Source organism: Sorex fumeus, unplaced genomic scaffold (genome assembly GCF_029834395.1).
Source record: "Sorex fumeus unplaced genomic scaffold, SorFum_2.1 ptg000095l, whole genome shotgun sequence".
In the NCBI taxonomy this organism is placed as follows: domain Eukaryota; kingdom Metazoa; phylum Chordata; class Mammalia; order Eulipotyphla; family Soricidae; genus Sorex; species Sorex fumeus.
The window spans coordinates 12367059-12385406 of NW_026606152.1; the positions used below are offsets into that span (position 1 = coordinate 12367059).

Genomic DNA, 18348 nt, shown 5'->3' on the forward strand with positions numbered 1-18348 from the left:
CTTGGTGGCTCGGTTTAACACATAGTCCTTTTGCTTTTCTGCTCCAAGCAGCTGGTTCTCTGTGCTAAGTCCTTGTGCCTCCGGGGCCGGGGCCGTGGCCGGCCAGAGAGCTGCTCCTCAATTTCTAGTTTTTTAAGGAACGCCTGCATTGCTTTCCAAAAAGTCTGGGCCAATCAGCATTCCCACAAACAATGAAAGAGAGTCCCTTTCTCCCCACATCTGCACCAGCACATTGTTCTTGTTTTTTCTGGTGTGTGCCAGTCTCTGTTGTGTGAGATGGTATCTCTTTGTTGTTTTGACTTGCATCCCCCTTATGATAGCAATGTAGAGCATTTTTTCCATGTGCCTTTTGACTGCCAGAATTTTTAATCCCACACCTACCCTACTGAGTTTAACAGAATCCCAAGAACTTTTCCATATTTATATCAAGATATTTAAAACAAAACAAGATACAGCAAAATACAATTTTTTTTGCAAAATAATATTTTAGAGTTTCTATTTTTTTCACCTGAATATATGTTATAAAATGATAATGCATATTCAAAGCAGCAGAGCTGGAGAAAACTGCAGGTATAAACTCTAGTGTCACACTGCATAAAAAATTAGAATGGAATGCTATCCAAACGGTTTTTAAGGGCCGGAGCGAAAGTACGGTGGTGAGGGCATTTGCCTTGCATGTGGCCAACCCAAGTTCAATCCCCAGCATCCCATATGGTCCCCTGAGCACCACCAGAGTAATTCCTGAGTGCAGAGTCAGGAGTAACCCCTGTGCATCACCGGGTGTGACCCAAAAAGAAAAAAAAACTTTTTAAGCAGAGGAGACAATAAACACGCCTATGTGAGATCTTGGGAAAGTAACTAAAAATAAAATTGATCATAGGTGGTTGTCTAAGTCCAGGTGACTTCTTTCTATTAAGTCTAAAACAGTCAACTTCTACTAAAATATCCAGAATCCAAAGAGCTACTTTCAAATGTGTGCAGTCAACGGAGTGGAAAAATAAACATCAGCTGGTTGCCAACTCTAAGACTTCCTTCTTCTCTTCAGACAGGATCCAAATCACTTGAATTGCTAAGATCCTACTCCTACCCAACCAAATATTCTTTGTTTGTTGTACTGTTTTTTCTGTTTGTTTGTTTAGTAGGGCCACCCCTGTCAGAACTAATATTCCTGGTTCTATGCTAAGGGAACACTCCTGATAGGGTTCAGGAGACCATATGTGGTGTCTGGTGCCTTGCACATTCAAGGCAAGTGTCCTACCCACTGTACTATTGCTCTGGCTCCTAAAACTTCATTTTTAATTTATTTTATTCACCTCTCCTTAACAACTGAGCATCCCAATAAACAAACTTCTGCCCCCATATTCCTAATATCTTGATTAAAAATAAGTTTTCAGATTAACATAAAGTGAAACACTGGTGCCTTTTCTGAAAGGTGGACCAAAACTAATCTAAAATACCACCATTCAGATCTCAAAAGATGCATCCATCCTCAATAAGCATATGTGCGTAAGTATAAATATCTAAATAAATAACCCAAATCCTATTTCTTTCAGATTTACCATAAAAAATGGAAAATGTAATAAAGGCGAAGATGTTGAAGGTAATAAACACTAAAAAGATTAATGATAAGGACAATGAAAAACACTGATCCATTTTTACATTTCATTAGGAAGTTCCTTATTAAGTTTAAACAAAACCTAATTTGTTTATTCGTTTACTTTATTGCTTTCTTTTATAGTTCTTTTTTAATGAGTGTATTCAGATTAAAAGAATATTTCACAAACATAAATAACTATTAAAAAAGATACATTTCTAAGTCCAGGGGTCAAACAGGTACATACTCATTGCTTCGAAAAGGTGAAATTTGCACTTGTTTGTTTGGTCAACTTGGCTTAAAATGTTCCTACAGAATGTTTTATAAAAAGTTTTCTTAGAACAACACTGTATTTGATCATCATTAAACACATAGCTTAGTTATGAACAGCTTAGTGAAGCTCTTTGCCTATAAAACCTTCCATGTTTATACTGCCTTTCTTTCTGATTTATCAATTTTATTTATAATTTTTTTAATATTCTGTGGCTCACAATACTATTACCAATGAACAGACCCTTTCCCAAAGAAGACATACAAATAGCCAACGAGCATTAAGAAAAAGTGCTCCTTGTCACTCATGATTTGGAAATGCAAATCAAAACAATAAAATATCATCTCAAGCTGGTGAGAATGGCTCAGATCAAAATATCTGGAAATAGCCATTTTTGGTGGAGCTGTGGTGAGAAAGAAACCCTCATCGCTGTTGGTGGGAATATCATCTGGTTCAGTCTTTATGGAAAGAACCATGGAGATCTACCAAAAAAATAGGAATAGAATGACCATATGATCTAGCATTACCACATTACCACTTCTTGACATCTATCCCCAAAACTCAAAAACATTCATTCAAATGGATCTATGTACAACTCTAACATCACCACTATAATAGCCAAGATAATGGAAACGACCCATATACCTATGACAGATGAAAGGTTAAAAAGTAGAGGTATATATGCACAATGGAATAATAGGCAGATCTAAGAAATAACAAAATCATGCAATTTATACTGCCTTCCTAACTAGTCCTACATAGACTTCAAGCTTAAGGGAAAGAGGGACTAAAATGACAGTACAGTGGGGAGGGCACTTGCCTTGAATGCAGACTATCCAGGCACCCCATATGGTACCTGAGCCCAACAGGAGTGATCCCTGAGCACAAAGACTGGAGTAAGCCCTGAGCACCACCAGGTGTGGCCCAAAAAAAACAAAAAGAAAGTCTGAGTCATTCAAAATAGGTATAACTTAAAAATAACTACACTGTGTGCACCACTGGTGGGTCACATTTCAATGTGGTTTAATTAACACAAGAGTGCAGCTCAAGATCAACACCAGGAGGATTACTCCATAGCTTAGAGGCCAGCCGGGTATTCTAGGGGAAAGGGCAGTTCAGATAGAGAAGGGAGCACCAAATAAAGGGTGTTTGAAGGATCCTCCCAGGAGGGGAGATGCATGTTGAAAGTAGACTATGGACTGAACATGTTTGCCACTCAATGCCTCTTTTGCAGACCACAACACCCAAAAGGAGAGAGAAAACAAAAGGGAATGCCCTGCCACAGAGGCAGGGTGGGATGGGGGGATGGGTGTGGGAGGGATATTATCCATGGTGGTGGAAAATGGGCACTGGTGGAGGAATGGTTATTTGATCATTGTATAACCGAAACCCAAGCACAAAAAATTGTAAATCTACAACTGTACCTCATGGTATTTCACTAATAAAAATAAATAAATAAATAAATAAAATACATAATAAAAAAAAAAGAGTGCAGCTCATCAATGTGTTAAACACTAACAGGACTCCTAAGTTCCCATTTGACTCCATCTCCTGTTTTCAAAGGGCCACACTAAGCAGGGCTTGAACTCTGGGCAATGCACAACCCCTAGTGGGGTCTGATGGTTTGGAGCTTGACTCAGTAGTAAGGTACTTGAGCCACACTCAACAGTGGTCAAAATTCGAGCTCAGGGCCTCACATATGCCAGGCAGGGTACTACCACCTGAATCATATCCCTCTACTTATCACTTCATTTTCACCAAAGCACATTTAGACTAGTAAGGCTGGAGTGACAGTATGGAGAGTAAGGTTCTTGGCCAGCATGCTGGTTCAATTCCCAACATCCCAGATGGTCCCCTGAGCCCTGCCAGGAGTGATCCTTGAGTGCAGAGCCAGGAGTAATCCCTGTTTTGGGGACATACTGCTGAGTATGACCCCAAAATAAAACAAAACAAAAGAATTCATGCTTGTAAACAACACACTGCCCAACCTTCAGAATTTGTCCTCCTTCTGGGTATCTTCTCAAAATGTCCTTGAGAAAATCAACAAGTGGTGGTGTTGTTTGACCAAATCGACCTAAGATAGAGAAAAAATATTTAAAATAATTTCAAAAAAAATCCCATAGCCAACTGACTACAAGGGGCAATGGAACTCAAGTTTCATTTCAGACATTTTACAGCAAAACTCTAATACAAAAATTGGCTAAGCAGATTCGTAAAACACAAATTTAATTTGGTCAAATCTTAAGATTTTAAATCAAACCACAAATTGTTTTCAAAATCCACAGGTTATCATAACATCAAGACCACTGGACAAGATAGGTTCCAGAGCAAATGAAACAAATGGTGCTATTTGCTGGATGCTTTGCCTTTTAATGCAGCTGTTACATTCATAATATTCTCAAACTCAAATAATGTTCTGCTTTGAGATTCAGCTCAGTAGCCATCCACTTCTAGAATACCCAAGTCTTTTCCTAGAGTCTTAGAGCTAGTCAAACACTTCAGTCAGGTGTCAAAAAAGGGAAAAGAAAAGGGGAGAAGGGACATAATTTCTCAGGTGCACAAAATGAAAAAAAAAAAAAAGAAATTTGAGCTGGAGAAAGAAATCAGGACTAATGTGTACATGTGTCTGCACTACTTAGTATTATTAGTCTCCAAGAATAAGCAGATGGGCCTGCTTTAAGACAGCACATTCATTCTAGAACTCACTAGTTTCGGCCACACTGATTTGCTTCTGGTCCTCATTACCCCCTTATCACACACAAAAGGATACGCTTTCACATCACTTTTAATTTTTCATGAGGAGTAGGGGGAGTGTCTTTCCACACAGGGCTTGGTGGACCATGGACCACTCTAAGTGATGTGCAGTGAATTGATACGGATAGTTCAATGCTGGTGCCCAGTAATGTGGTGCTGCTTAGGTCCAGGGGTACCAGGGATCACTGCAGCCACAATCTGCATTGTTGAGACCCTTCTGGGTCACATGGTGCAAGGGAGCAGTCAAGAGTGAGCCCTGACTACTGAGTCCCCATTGAACCTCACTTCCCATTTGTGCAACTAAATATGGCATACACAAGGTGAAGTAGGCATTATACCTCCCCCTTTTAAGCCTTTTGATTGAAGGTTTACAAACAGATGACAAGTTTTAGAAGTCAGGTCTCCAAGTTTGATCCAGTCAGGTAACTGAAAAATACAAAAAAAAAATGCAGAAAAGAAATTAGCTCTGAATATTCTAAAATCAAAACTTTACCACAGTCTTTTTTCCCATAAGAAATAAAGGGCCAGAGAGAGAGAGTACAGTGGGTAGAGAGCTCGCCTTGCACATGGCTAACCCACGTTCCATTCCCAGCATCCTATATGGTCCTGAGCACCTCCAGGTGTGATCCCTGAGTGTAGAGCCAGGAGTAAGCCTTAAGCCTTAAGCATTGTTGGCGTGACCCCAAAACAAGAACAAAGAAGGAAAGAATGCTAGCTGTTTAAATCATGAAATAAGTTATTCCTGATTTCCTGATGTAAATAAGCCACAGAATAGAAATTCATTAAGTTTTTCATTTTAGAAGTGAATGATTTTTGCTTAATTACAAATATATATAAACATTCTTATGATGACTACTTTGTGATTAATCAGGATCATAAACATAAGCAAAATCATTCTTTTGATTAGCATTTCTAAACTTTATTGTTCAGAATAGAAATCCATAGAATAGTTAAAATACTATAGGACAAAATTTAAAGTTTGAAATTAGTTACGATCATTTGTTCTTTTTCCGTGATATGACATTAATAGTCATGGTAATTTCTTAGGAAGTATTTCACAAAAAAATAGTATCTCACAATTTTTATCAGCAGGTTTATTTTTCATCTATTTTCAAAAAGGGAATTATTAGACTGTTCGTCCTAAAAATATACACTGAAAAAACACTTCTCAATATATTGCTGTAAAAACAAACAAAAAAAGATGTGATGAGAAAAAAAAATGGTAGATGAGAATTCTAACCTCCTAAGCTACTTTGGTCTATAACATCCCTGTAACTGGTTTCCTAGAAAAAAAACACTTAGACAATCATTTCCTTCTTGCAATCATTCTGTGATTTATTCTGTGGAACCTGTCCAGGGTGACCTCACTCCTTCCAGCACTTACACCCATCCTTACTTTATATCTCAACTAAAAGAAGTAATGTCCCCCTAGCCATCTTAACAGGAAAGTGCACGTCCACATCACATGTCCAAGTAATCCCTGGGCTCCAGGATGTCTACCCATAGAATCTATCAATTTCTCTCATATACAATTTGTTCTCCATTTCCAATTATTCTGACCTTTAACATCTCCTGAATTTTTATAACAATATCCCATCTTTTCTCCTTACTTTCTATACATCATCTGCGATTATGAGCCTATTTCTAAATCACAGATCTAAATACATTACAGTTCCCAGTTTTTATAGCTCTTTCATATCTACATAGTGTCTTGAATTTTAAAGGAAACTATTTTTTAAAGCTTAAGTGTGAAAAAAAATAGGCACAACCAAAACTCTATGGCCTATTCATACAGAACAGTATTCAGTAAAGAGAAATCTACTAGCTAAATCCCCAAAACCATTAAACAAACAATACAAAATTAATTGCAATCTTAATCTCCTAAGGCTTCTCCCTCTGCTCACATTTTAAGGGTACACGGATAACCTCAAGATTCAAGCATTTTTCATCAATTAATAGAAAGGGAGGTAGGTAATACTGGGAAACTTGTAGTCTGTGGCTCAAACACATTAGTCACAGAGGGAAAAGGTGAAAGAAAATGCACAGCTCTAACATACAACTTCAGACCCACCCTGCAGGAAACAGGAAGTAAAGTGAGGAACTTAAAAACTCAACTTCCTGACCAAGAAGCAAAGGCAAGAATAGGATGGGAGGTGACCCAAAGGACTGAGAATAAAGGTCCAACTCCAAAGTCCATTACAACCAACAGTAATGAGTGAAAAGGAGCTGTCAGACCTGATAGATTTAGAAATCTCAATATTATTTCTGTTTTTGCCCTCCAGTAGATCTGGAATATTCAACAGTAATTCAAACCTAAAATGTTTGGGGCAGCAGCAATAAATTTAGAAGGAAAAATTAGAATTTTTCTTCTAAATTCAGATATTTAGAATCCTTCAGAATCCACTCTGAAGGATTTTCTTCTATAAAGGTAAGCCTTTCTGATGGCATGATTTAGCATGATTTAGCTAAATGCAGTAGCTGAGAAGTCAAAAACACGCCCTCAGAAACTGAAGCGAATTATGTTCCCTAGGGTATTTTTTTTCAAAAGTTTATTTTTATCACTGTATCACTGTTATCATTGTCATCCAGTTATTCATCAATTTGCACCAGTAACGTCTGTATTTGTCCTAGCCCTGAGATATTAGCAGCTATTCCAAACTCATCCTTCCCAATGGTGCTGCATTGGAGGCTCTTTCACGGTCAGGGGAATGAGACACATTATTGTTACTATTTTTGGCATATAAATATGCCACAGGAGCTTGCCAGACTCTCGAGTATGGGCAGGATCTCTTGGTAGCTTGCCAGGCTCTCTGAGAAGGAGAACTAGACTATAAGAGATTAATTTTTATAGCAAGTATATAATCTATGTAGTGCTTTCTGCAGGGTGGTGATTTAATAATATCAATCCTTTAATTTGTGAATAGGGGATGTATTTCCATTTCTTTGTGTTGTCTATTTTTTTAATAGTGACACAGTTTGTCTTGTATAAGTTTTTATCTATTTTGTTAAGCTGTACCTCAGATGCTTAATTGGAGGGAGTGGCACATTTGTGAATGTTTTCTTATTTTTTATTTTTCTTATATTTGATTGTTTGTATATAGAAATGCCATAGATTTCTGCATGTTGATTTTGTAGCCTGCCATGTTACTGTAGGGGTTTACTGTGTTGAGTGATTTTCTATAGATTACTTAGGGTTTTCTATGTATACTATCATGTTGTCTACAGTGATAGTTCGGCTTCTTCTTTCAGATCCCCTTAATGCCTCTCTCTTGATCATAGCAAGACTCCCACTGCTACATTAAGTAATAGTGGAGAGAGTGGGCAACCTGATCTGAGGAAAAGATATCAATATTTTACCACTGAATATGATGTTAGCTATGGATTTGTGGCAAATAACTTTAACTATATGGAGGAAAGTTCTTTCTATCCTCTTTTTTTTTGTAGGAGTACTGCTATTTATTCAGCCACCGATTAGCTGATTGAATTGTATATGAACTTTACCTTACTTTTTTTTCATTTTTTATATTTTATTTGTTGAATCACCGTGAGAGCAGTTACAAAGCTTTTGGGTCTAAGTCTCGGTCATACAATGAAACACCCGTACCTTCACCAGTACCCATTCTCCACCACCAAAAACCCTAGTATACCCCCATCCCTCACCCTCCACCCACCTGTGGGGCGGATGATTTCCACATTACTCTCTCTCTCTACTTTGATCACATTCAATATTTCGACACCAGACCCACCATTATTATTTGAGATTTTACCCCAACACTCAGATATGCTGAAAAGGCAACAATAGACAATTTGTGTTCTATTGCTGGTTATGAATAACATATGATGTCGCATGGCTTCAGTAGGGCCATATGATTTTGAAATTCAGAAATTTTAACACTTAAATCTGGAGGGATTACTGCCAAAAGCCACTGGGTTTCGAGATTTGCTCCTGAGTCTCTGGGATCATGGCTGTTGAGCTGCTTGATCAGGAGCCAGAGAGGCCGTTTGTGGGCAATGACTTGGGGTCTCGTTGGGGTGGGGAGGACAGGCCCAGCTCCATCCCATCCCATGAAGCCCAACAAGTTTCACCACTGTGGGCCCAGGCCTGACTGTCCAATAGCCTCTGAAAAATGACGGCCATCGAGCCACCAAGAGGGAGCAGGTGGAGTGACAACACCCTTTCCTCCCTGGGGTGGCCTGGTGACAGTAACGTACTGTGGGGTCCAGACGCATTTCTGCCAAAAGCTACTGGGTTTTGAGATTTGTTTCTGAGTCTCTGGGATCATGGCCTTTAAGCAGCTGGATCAGGAGCCAGAGAGGCCATTCGTGGGCAATGACTTGGGGTCTCATTGGGGTGGGGAGGACAAGCCTGGCTCCACCCCCATTCCGTGAGGCCCTATGTGTCTCGTCACTGGGGGCCCAAACCTGACTATCCAGTGGCCTCTGAAGGATGGCGGCCACTTGGCCGCCAGGGGGAACAGGCCAAGGCACGAAACCTATTCCCACCTGGGTTGGCCCAGCACTGGTAACCTACTGCAGGGACTGGACGCATTTCTACCTAAAGCCGCTGGTTTCCAAGATTCATTTCTGAGTCTCTGGAATCATGGCCATTAAGCAGTTCAATCAGGAACCAGAGAGGCCTTGCCTCCAATTATATAGCTGAGTCGGAGGTGGTTTGTGGGTGTGTTTCCCACATACCTAATTTCTGGCTGTCTACTTTCTTGGTAAACTTTGCCCCAAGTTTTTGGGGTCTGGCCAAAGGCACAGCAGCAATATTGGGGTATCTGGAAGTCTGAAGGCGCCATCAGGCTGCTGATGCACTCACCTCACAGGTACAGATTGACCTGCTGGCGGCACCATACCCCCGTCTATCCTCTTTTAATTAAGAATTGTATCATGAATGGCTTTGGATCTTGTCAAATACTTTCTATGCAACTACTGATAAGATTATATGATTGTCTCTTTCCTATTATTGATAGAGAACTCAATGCAGGTCCTATAAAAATTCACATGGCACATTTTGTAGACATAAGTCAAATGCCATTAAAATTTATATGAAGTAATAAAACCTCTAAATAGCCAATGCAATACTAGGAAAAAAGATGAGAAGTTTTCTTTCCCCAACTTCAATAAATAATATAATCAATAATACTAGGATAAAAACTCTCAGAACAATGAAATAGAACTGAGAGTTCAGAGACACATCCTCAGATGTATTGTCAGCTAATCTTCAAAAAAGAATATCTAGAAGAATGAGGTGGAGCAAGGAAGGTCTCTACTAAAATGGTGTAGGAAAACTGGTCAGTCACATGCAAAAAAATAAACTCAAACCTCTCTCTCACACCATGCACATCAGTTCTGAGTGGATTAAAGACCTCACTATCACACCTGAATCTATAAATTAATCTATAAATTATATTGAGGAAAATAGGTTAAACCCTTCATGACACTGAATCTAAAAGCATCTTCAATGATTCAATATCACTGATCCAGCAAACAGTAGAAAAGAATTTAAAAAACAAAAAACAGAACTACGTCAAATTAAGAAGCTTCTTCACTCAAAAGAAATATGACAAGAAAAAGGGACACCACATAGATTGGGAGAAAATATTTGCCCATCACTCACCTGACAAAGGGTCAATAACCAAGAAATATAAAGATCTTGAAAAATTTACAAACAAAAAAAATATAACCCCTTCCTATAACAGGAGAATTTAGGGACTGGAGAACTAGTCCAGGGGTTAAGGCACAGCTGTGGGGATAGAAGGAGCAGCGCTCGGACCCTGGGCCAGTTCCTAGGAGGCAGCTGCACAGGATTCACACCTATAGAACTCTGATAAACCCTGTTCACACAATATCTAAAATCTAGAAACAAGCCACGTGTCCAAGGACAGATGACTGGATAAAGAAACTCTGGCACATACACACAATGGAGTATTACACTATTCTATGTGAAATGAAAAATCATGCGATTTGCTGCTATGTAAATGGAACTGGAGAGTATTGAGCTCTAAGAGGACAGTCAAAGAGGGACCAACAAACATAGAATGATCTCTCCCATATGTAAGATATAAAGAAGCTTAGAAAAGGAGTAACAAATGGCCAAAGGCAACAGAAACAGAGTTGGCTTATAGAACTCAGACTAAGGCACCTGAAAACACGGGTACAGGGACACTGACACAGTGGTGGAGGGTGGGGTGCTGTGGGCCTGAAATTCTATCACCAGCACTGTAAATCACGGTGCCTCAATAAACTGAAAAAAAAAATTAAACAAGAACAACTATATTCTTAATGGCTTTTTCTGCTTTAAAGAAGCCTGGGGTGAACTTTTATTTATTTAAATAGACAACCTGTCAGATTTCCTATGGTGTAGAACAGTGCAAAGCCCACAGCTTTTGCAATCAGACAGAACTGGGTCCAAATCCTGATTTGATACTTCATCATATAAATCTGACCTATACTTTTCTACAAAATGTACTAGTAATAACTCATTGGGTTTTAGAATAATAAATGGGATGGGATAAGCTAAGTACCCAGTTCAACAGATATTCATCATTGGTGCATTTTATCAATGTACACAAAGAGAAACAAGCTGAGCCAGTTACTTCTGAAAACTCTCTCTAGCCCACGGCTTCTCATCCTTGCAATTCAGCCACTTGCTGACTCTGGTCAAGACTCTTACATGGCAGATGCCTGAGAACAAGTTAGAATCAGCTTTATCCCATTCAGAAATAGGAAAACTTGCTCAGAGGAATAGTACAACAGGTAGGGTGCTTCCTTGTACCTGTCCAACTCAAGTTCAATCCCTGGCACCCCATATGGTCCCCCAAATCCCCCAGAAGTGATTCCTGAGTGCAAAGTCAGAATTAACCCCAAAGCACCAAAACAAACAAACAACAACAACAACAACAAAAACCAACCAGGAGAACAGATCCTAAGGTGATTTTCAACTCGCCTTCTATTGTCCAGATCACCTAGCTCTTCACATACTTTCCTGGATGTTTCTTTCTTCTTGCCATTAGCTGAACCATATATAAGGGCAAACTGCTCACTACCTTTTCCTCCAAAATCAGGTACCCATAGTATTCATTTCTGTAATCTGAATCATTATTTTCCTAGTTCAAGACCTGTGAACATCCTGGCACAATGCCTGCCTTATTCTACACACAGAAACACACATACACTATCATTACTTTTTACAGGTTTTCCCAGTATTCTCTCCTTCACTTCTACCTCTACACACCCAGTCTACAATCTCAGCACCTCACACTAAGCATGGACACACCCAGTCTGCAATCTCAGTACCTCACACTAAGCAAGGTTCCTGAGGCGCCTGCCTCCACCCACCCGCCTCCCCCCAACAACCTAAAACAGGAGCTGATGGGCAAGCGCAAAGGCAGAGGGACAAAGACTAAAGATCACCCTTGTCAAATACTTGGTCTGAATTTGTTGCCAGAAGGAGAGCCAGCAGTTGATACTGCATACAGCAGGGTCGAGGGCTCCTGCAGCACATTCACACAACTTTCATTCAGCCTGTTTAAAATTCTGGAAATGCTATTCTTTATCCTATAAAAAGCAAAGATATTGGGCAAGGAAGAAACCTCAAAGGGCCAGAATATTTGAACCAGAGCACATACAGGCTTTGCACGCACCAGACCCGGTGTGCGCCAGCTGAGCACTGCCAGGGAAACACCCTTAGTACTACCGAGAAATAAATAAACACGATGAATAAATACAAAGTGGAGCTACTTGTTATGGTAAGAGAGCAAGCTGATTTTCAGTAAAATGTCCTTCCTTGAATCTATCTCTGAAAAAAACCGCATCTCACCCTTAAAGAATACTGAGGGTGTGAAATAGTCCAATGAATTGCTTGTCTTATCATCCATTCACAGGATATGCAAGTTTTGATCTGATAAAAGTCGTTCATTCACACTTTGGAAGTTCTAGTAGCAATGCTACTAAAACAAGTGTTTCAGTCTTCTATGACGTCTGCAGACCCCTTGGTGCCAAATCTCTGAGATTCAAAGATGGGTGGAAAGGTGCAAGAGGTTAATTTAAAAACAAAAACACAAAAAAAACAGTGAAGTTATTGACCGGGATTCTGGCTGGCTTCAAAATGCACCTTGCAGGCACAGCAGTTACTCAACTTACTCTAACTATGAGGCATCAGACTTGGAACAACTCTCTGGACTCTGCCCACCCCAACCCTCCCTCCCCCCCGCAAATATCTCCTCGCACGCTGGGAAAGGAAGACGAGCCTAAACGGGGCAGTGGGCGCTGCCCGGCTCCCTGGATCACCCCTACAGTCCGCTGCTGGGCGGCTCATCCATCGAGTCACGCACCCGCAGGGGACAGCTCCGTCGAGTCACACACCCGCGGAGGACAGCTCGGCCCCTACCTCCCTGTGGCCCAGCCACAGCCGCTGCTCCGCCGCCGGGAAGCCCGTGTCTGCCGCGATGCGGTCCTTGACGTCGCGCACCGTCTGGGTCGCCTCCACCTCCAGGGTCCTGCAGCCCACGCAGCCCGGGAGGACCGTCACCCGCAGCCACCTGCGCGAGAGGCAAAGGGACGCTCAGTGCCAGCCACGTGGGCTCGCGCGCTGGGCCCGGAGCCCGGCCCCACCCGCGCTACCTGGGCCCCATCGCGGGCATCCCGCCCCACCGCGCCGACGCCGGTCACAGTGACCCCGGCACGCGGAAGGCGGGCCCGGGCCGCGGGAGCCTCAAGGAGCCGGGCCGCGCCGCCCCGGCCCGTCCTGGCTCGGTGCAGCCCGGCGAGCTGGGCGAGCCGAGTGGAAATGCCGGAGGAAGCCGCGCGGCGGGGGCGGGGCGTGCCAAGGCGGAGGCGCGCTCCCGGCCGCAAGGGCCCGGGGAGGGCACCCGTGGGCACGCGCCTGCCCGCCAGAGAAACCGTTAGCCCAGGCCCCGCCCCGCCGCCGGGCTCCTCCTCCAGGCCCCGCCCCGCCGCAGCCAGGTCCGCCCTTATCCGGACCTGCTGCTCACAGCGCCGTCCTGGCCCCGCCCGGTCCCTCCCGGCCACACCCACCCACTCGGCCCCGCCCCCGCCGAGACCTGCAGTTCTGCAGTTCCTCTCAGCCCCGCCTACCCCGCCAAGCCCCGCCCACCCTGCCAGGCCCCGCCCCCGCCCGGACCTGCAGTTCTGCAGCGCCTTCCTGGCCCCGCCCGGCCACGCCCACCCCGCCCAGCCGGGTCCGCGTCCGCTGGGGCGCTAGGACCAGGAGAGACTTAGGCATCAGCCAGATATGCAAAACGCTGATTTGGAAATTTCCTATATTGTCCCTGACGATGATCAACGGTGCCAAGAGACAGAATTGGCCCTTTCTAGAGTCTCTTTCGACTTGAATACGTGCCCTTTAATCCTTAAAGTCTACGTAACCAAGTAAAATGGATGGTCAAGTCTTACACTCAGGGGAAGGAGGTGGCACCCAAACGCCAAGTGTCTTGCGTGCTCTCTCTTACTGTTCGTCTTTAAGGGAAAAAAGTGGGATCAACGGTTCAGTTGCTTGGAGAAAGAAGTGCCAGCAGGAACTCCGTCGATGAGAACACAAAAATATATACAAAAATTTAACATGCTCAAAAGGAATCTAACTTATTTTGGCAATATGTTGGAGCATGCCCTGGGATTTCAGAGTGTGTATTTGTCATTTGATGAACCTTCATCAAACGCAAATTCTCTCCTCTGACTTAAGTGTCACACATTTTGGGTGACACATTTTGCACACTCCCCCCCCCCCCCCACACACACACACACAAACCACACGCACAAAGGCATTCTATTAAGGTGATTCAAAGGTTATGCTACCAACCAGGAAAGTTAAGTGTCTTTTGTTTTAAGTACATTAAATAGAATTTTAACATTGACCCCAAAATGGCATTACTGTTATTTCAGGACCACTTCTCCACTTCCTCCCCCACCAACAATAAATATATTCTTGTAATTGTTACGTATAAAGGGTTTATATAGTTGTTATATGTTACCCTATATAAGTAACAATTATTACCCTTTGTAAGTAACAATTACACAGAATATCTTTGTACCTAATCCAGCTCTCCCTTCAAATCGTATTTGAGACAGAAAGAGTACTAAATCATGCTTGTCTTTCCCTGCTTGGAACAAGTAAGCATATTTAATTAATTAAAGGAGAGTATGTTAATTCAATACAAAGATCAGGAAAGAAAAGGATTCCTAGGGCCATGAAACTAGCTCCGAAACATTCTCAGGTGAGTTTGAATCCTCAGCATTGCCAGGTGTAAAGTTGATGACCCACCTCTTAATCTGTCCAGAAGAGGGTAGTGGGTGTGGACCCTGGGGATGCCAGAGCACCAATGGGGAGTCCTGACACCAAAATAATATATACAGACATTCACTTTTCCAATAAGATGGCCTGTAGAAAGGAGTCCTTTATTGTATTTCAGTAAATGACAAGAATGTGAGTGTGCAGCACACCTGCACTGGACAAATCCAAGTCTAGATCCTTTGCTAACTGAAAATCTGCCTTCTTCTACTCTCCTAGGGAACCAGGAAAACAGGACTGCAGTAACTAAGGAATATCGGTTTATAGTGGCATTATTGGAAACAAATAAATGAGCTTTACCAAGAGTTCAGAGGAAGTGAAGCCAACGTGAAACGTGGATGGGGAAGGGAGATGGTCCTAAGAAGCTTAGAACATGGAGAGGTCAAAGCATACCCTGAATACATTTTACGGGGTTACTTATAATGACATCAGTTCTGCCTAAGGTCCATACTAACAACCCCACCCCACCCCTATCCCCAAAGTGGTCGGTCATTGCCAAACTGTGTTCTCTGCCCTTGACACTGTAACTTAACCGTAACATAGCCTCAGATCATACGAGAATCCCCTAGCCCATTAGCCTCCACCTCATAGAACTGTCAAAACCAGTGTCAAGTCTTCCTACACAGGGAGACTCCAGCTTTAACACAAAAGACTCTTGGAAACAACAAACTAAATGAGATGAGATAAGCCAGGCATGTTGTCTGCCTTCACTTGGATAAGAAGTCCAGAGAGGGCAAATTCATGGAGATGGAAAGCAGATGACTGCTTCCAGGGGGTGATGAGAGGGAGGAATATGGGGGCCTGATTCTAAAAATTCTTATGATATACTGAGGTGAGTGTGGAAAGAACTCTCTATGAGATTAAAGCTAAAGAAATCTTCAAGGATGAAACATCACTGACCAAGCAAGTGGAAGCAAAGATAAGCAAACGGAACTATATTAAGCTAAGATGTTTCTGCACCTCAGAAGAAATAGTGGCCAAGATTCAAAGAGAGCCCACCAATTAGGAAAATTATTTATGCAATGCCCATAAGAACTTTACAAGAAAAAATTCCAATCTCATCAAAAAATGGGGAGTTGAACTGAACAGAAACGTTGACAAAACACACACACACACACACACACACATACACACAAATGGCCAAAAGAAACATGAAAATATGTTCTACATCGGTAATCGGTACAAAGGGCTGGAGCGATAGCACAGCGGGTAGGGCGTTTGCCTTGCACGCAGCCAACATGGCCGACCCGAGTTCGATTCCTCCGCCCCTCTTAGAGAGCCCAGCAAGCTACCGAGAGTATTCGATATGCCAAACACAGTAACAACAAAGTCTCCAATGGAGACGTTACTGGGCCCGCTCGAGCAAATCGATGATCAACGGGAGGGCCTTTACTTTTTACTTTTTACTTTACATCGGTAATCAGGGAGATGCAAATCCAAACAACAATGAGATATCATGTAGCACTATAGAGACTGACACACATCAAAAAGAACAAGAGTAATCAATGCTGGCATGGAAGCAGGGAGAAAGGGACTCTTCATTGTTAGTAGGAATGCTGACTAGTTCAGCCTCTTTGGAAAACAGTATGGGCACTCCTCAAAAAGCTAGAAAATGAGCTTCCATATGACCCAGCAATACCACTTCTGGAAGTATACTCCAGGAGCCCCAAAACACACAGCAGAAATTCCATTTGCACTTCTATGTTTGTTGCAGCACTATTCACTATAGCTAGAATCTGGAAATAGCCTGAGTGCCAGAGAACAGATGACTGGCTAAAGAAACTATGGTACATCTACACAATAGAATACTATGGAATATTTGGAAAAATTATGTTATGAAATTTACTTATAAATGGATGGACATGGAGAGTATCATGCTGAGTGAAACGAGTCAGAAGTAAAGAGACATAGAATGACTGGACTCTTTTGTGGGATATAAAAAGAACATAATGTGGAACTAATACCCAAGGATAGTGAAAACAAGGGCCAGGAGGATTGGTCCAGGTTGAAAGCCTTCTTCAATTGCTTGGGAATAAGGCAGTTGGGAGGAAGAAGGGAACACTATGACAAAGACAGCTGAAAATGATCATTCTGGATAAGAACTGCATGCTGAAAACAGGTTAAAATGCAAACAGCTATGTCTCTCAGTATCTGTATTGCAAACCATAATGCTCAAAAGGGGAGGGAAAGAGAAAGAGATAGAGAGACAGAGAGAGAGAGACAGAGAGACAGAGAGACAGAGAGACAGAGAGAGAAGGAAAGTGCCTGCCATAGAGACAGGCTGGGGTTGGGGGGAGAGTGAGTGGTAGGAGGTAAACTGGAGACACTGGTGGTGGAGAATATATACTGGTGGAGGGATGGGTGTTGGAACATTAGATGACTGAAGCTGGACCATGAACAGTTTTGTAACTGTATCTCATGGTGAGTCAATAAAAAGGGTGAGTGGAGGCTTGAGAAATGAAATCCATGAAGGAAATATTCTGAAGAGCACAGCGGGTAAGGCGTTTGCCTTACAAGCGGCCAACATGGCCGACCCGAGTTCGATTCCTCCGCCCCTCTCGGAGAGCCCGGCAAGCTACCGAGAGTATTCGATATGCCAGACACAGTAACAACAAAGTCTCTGATGGAGACGTTACTGGGCCCCCTCGAGCAAATCGACGATCAACGGGAGGGCTCTTGGATCTTGGGCTCTTGGACAATGATTGAATCTCCTGGAAAATATCCTAAAAATCACTGAACTGGATGGTTTAAAATTTTGGTCAATTCCATGGTATATGGATTGCATCGTGATAATAATACCAAGCAGCATTAGAGTGGGTTTTATTTTTAGTAACATTAAACATGCTTTGGGAAATGATGTCATGTTTCTAAATTCACATTCCTGCCACTTGTACTTCCAAGGAGAGTATTATGAACCCCCTGAAGTGCTGTAAATTTTATGAGAGACTAGGATTGTACAGACGTTGCATGATGCTTTTAAATCTATAGTTAATTTTAATGAGAGTGAGTTGCTTGGGTTGCCAGAAACTCTGGATATTCAGTTAGCTTCACCCAAGCAAATTACCCAATAACAGCCCTAAGTCAAGTAATGCTTTAATGTATCCACTGAGTAATTCAAAGGAAAATTGCTCTAAGGGGGAAAAAAGTGACTCAGGCTCGCTCTTGATATTGAAAAGGTGACACATCTTCCAGCTATTTTAGTCAGTTCAGGGAACAATAGAACCACATGTGGTTTCTGAATTGCTTCTATTCATGATGACCTTTGATTAAGCACCATCTCATGCAATATTTTATAGAAAATGCAGATAAAACGAGTGAGTAATTTGTGACATGCTAATGAAGAGTTTTTTAATTTTTATTAATAATATTTAAATGTTTACATTATACATAGTAGATCTTTTTTTATACTTGCACTGC

General features: G+C 42.1%; 1 protein-coding gene across 1 annotated transcript in view; it reads right to left on the reverse strand.

Annotated features, from left to right (window-relative positions):
• Positions 1-18348, reverse strand: part of SACS (sacsin molecular chaperone) — an 80215-nt gene that overhangs the window by 43473 nt on the left and 18394 nt on the right. The window contains exons 2-4 of the mRNA XM_056133054.1: positions 13015-13165; positions 4958-5045; positions 3854-3939 (exon numbers count right to left, since the gene is read on the reverse strand). Coding sequence (XP_055989029.1) covers positions 3854-3939; positions 4958-5045; positions 13015-13165 — 325 coding nt within the window. The remainder of the gene's footprint in view (positions 1-3853; positions 3940-4957; positions 5046-13014; positions 13166-18348) is intronic.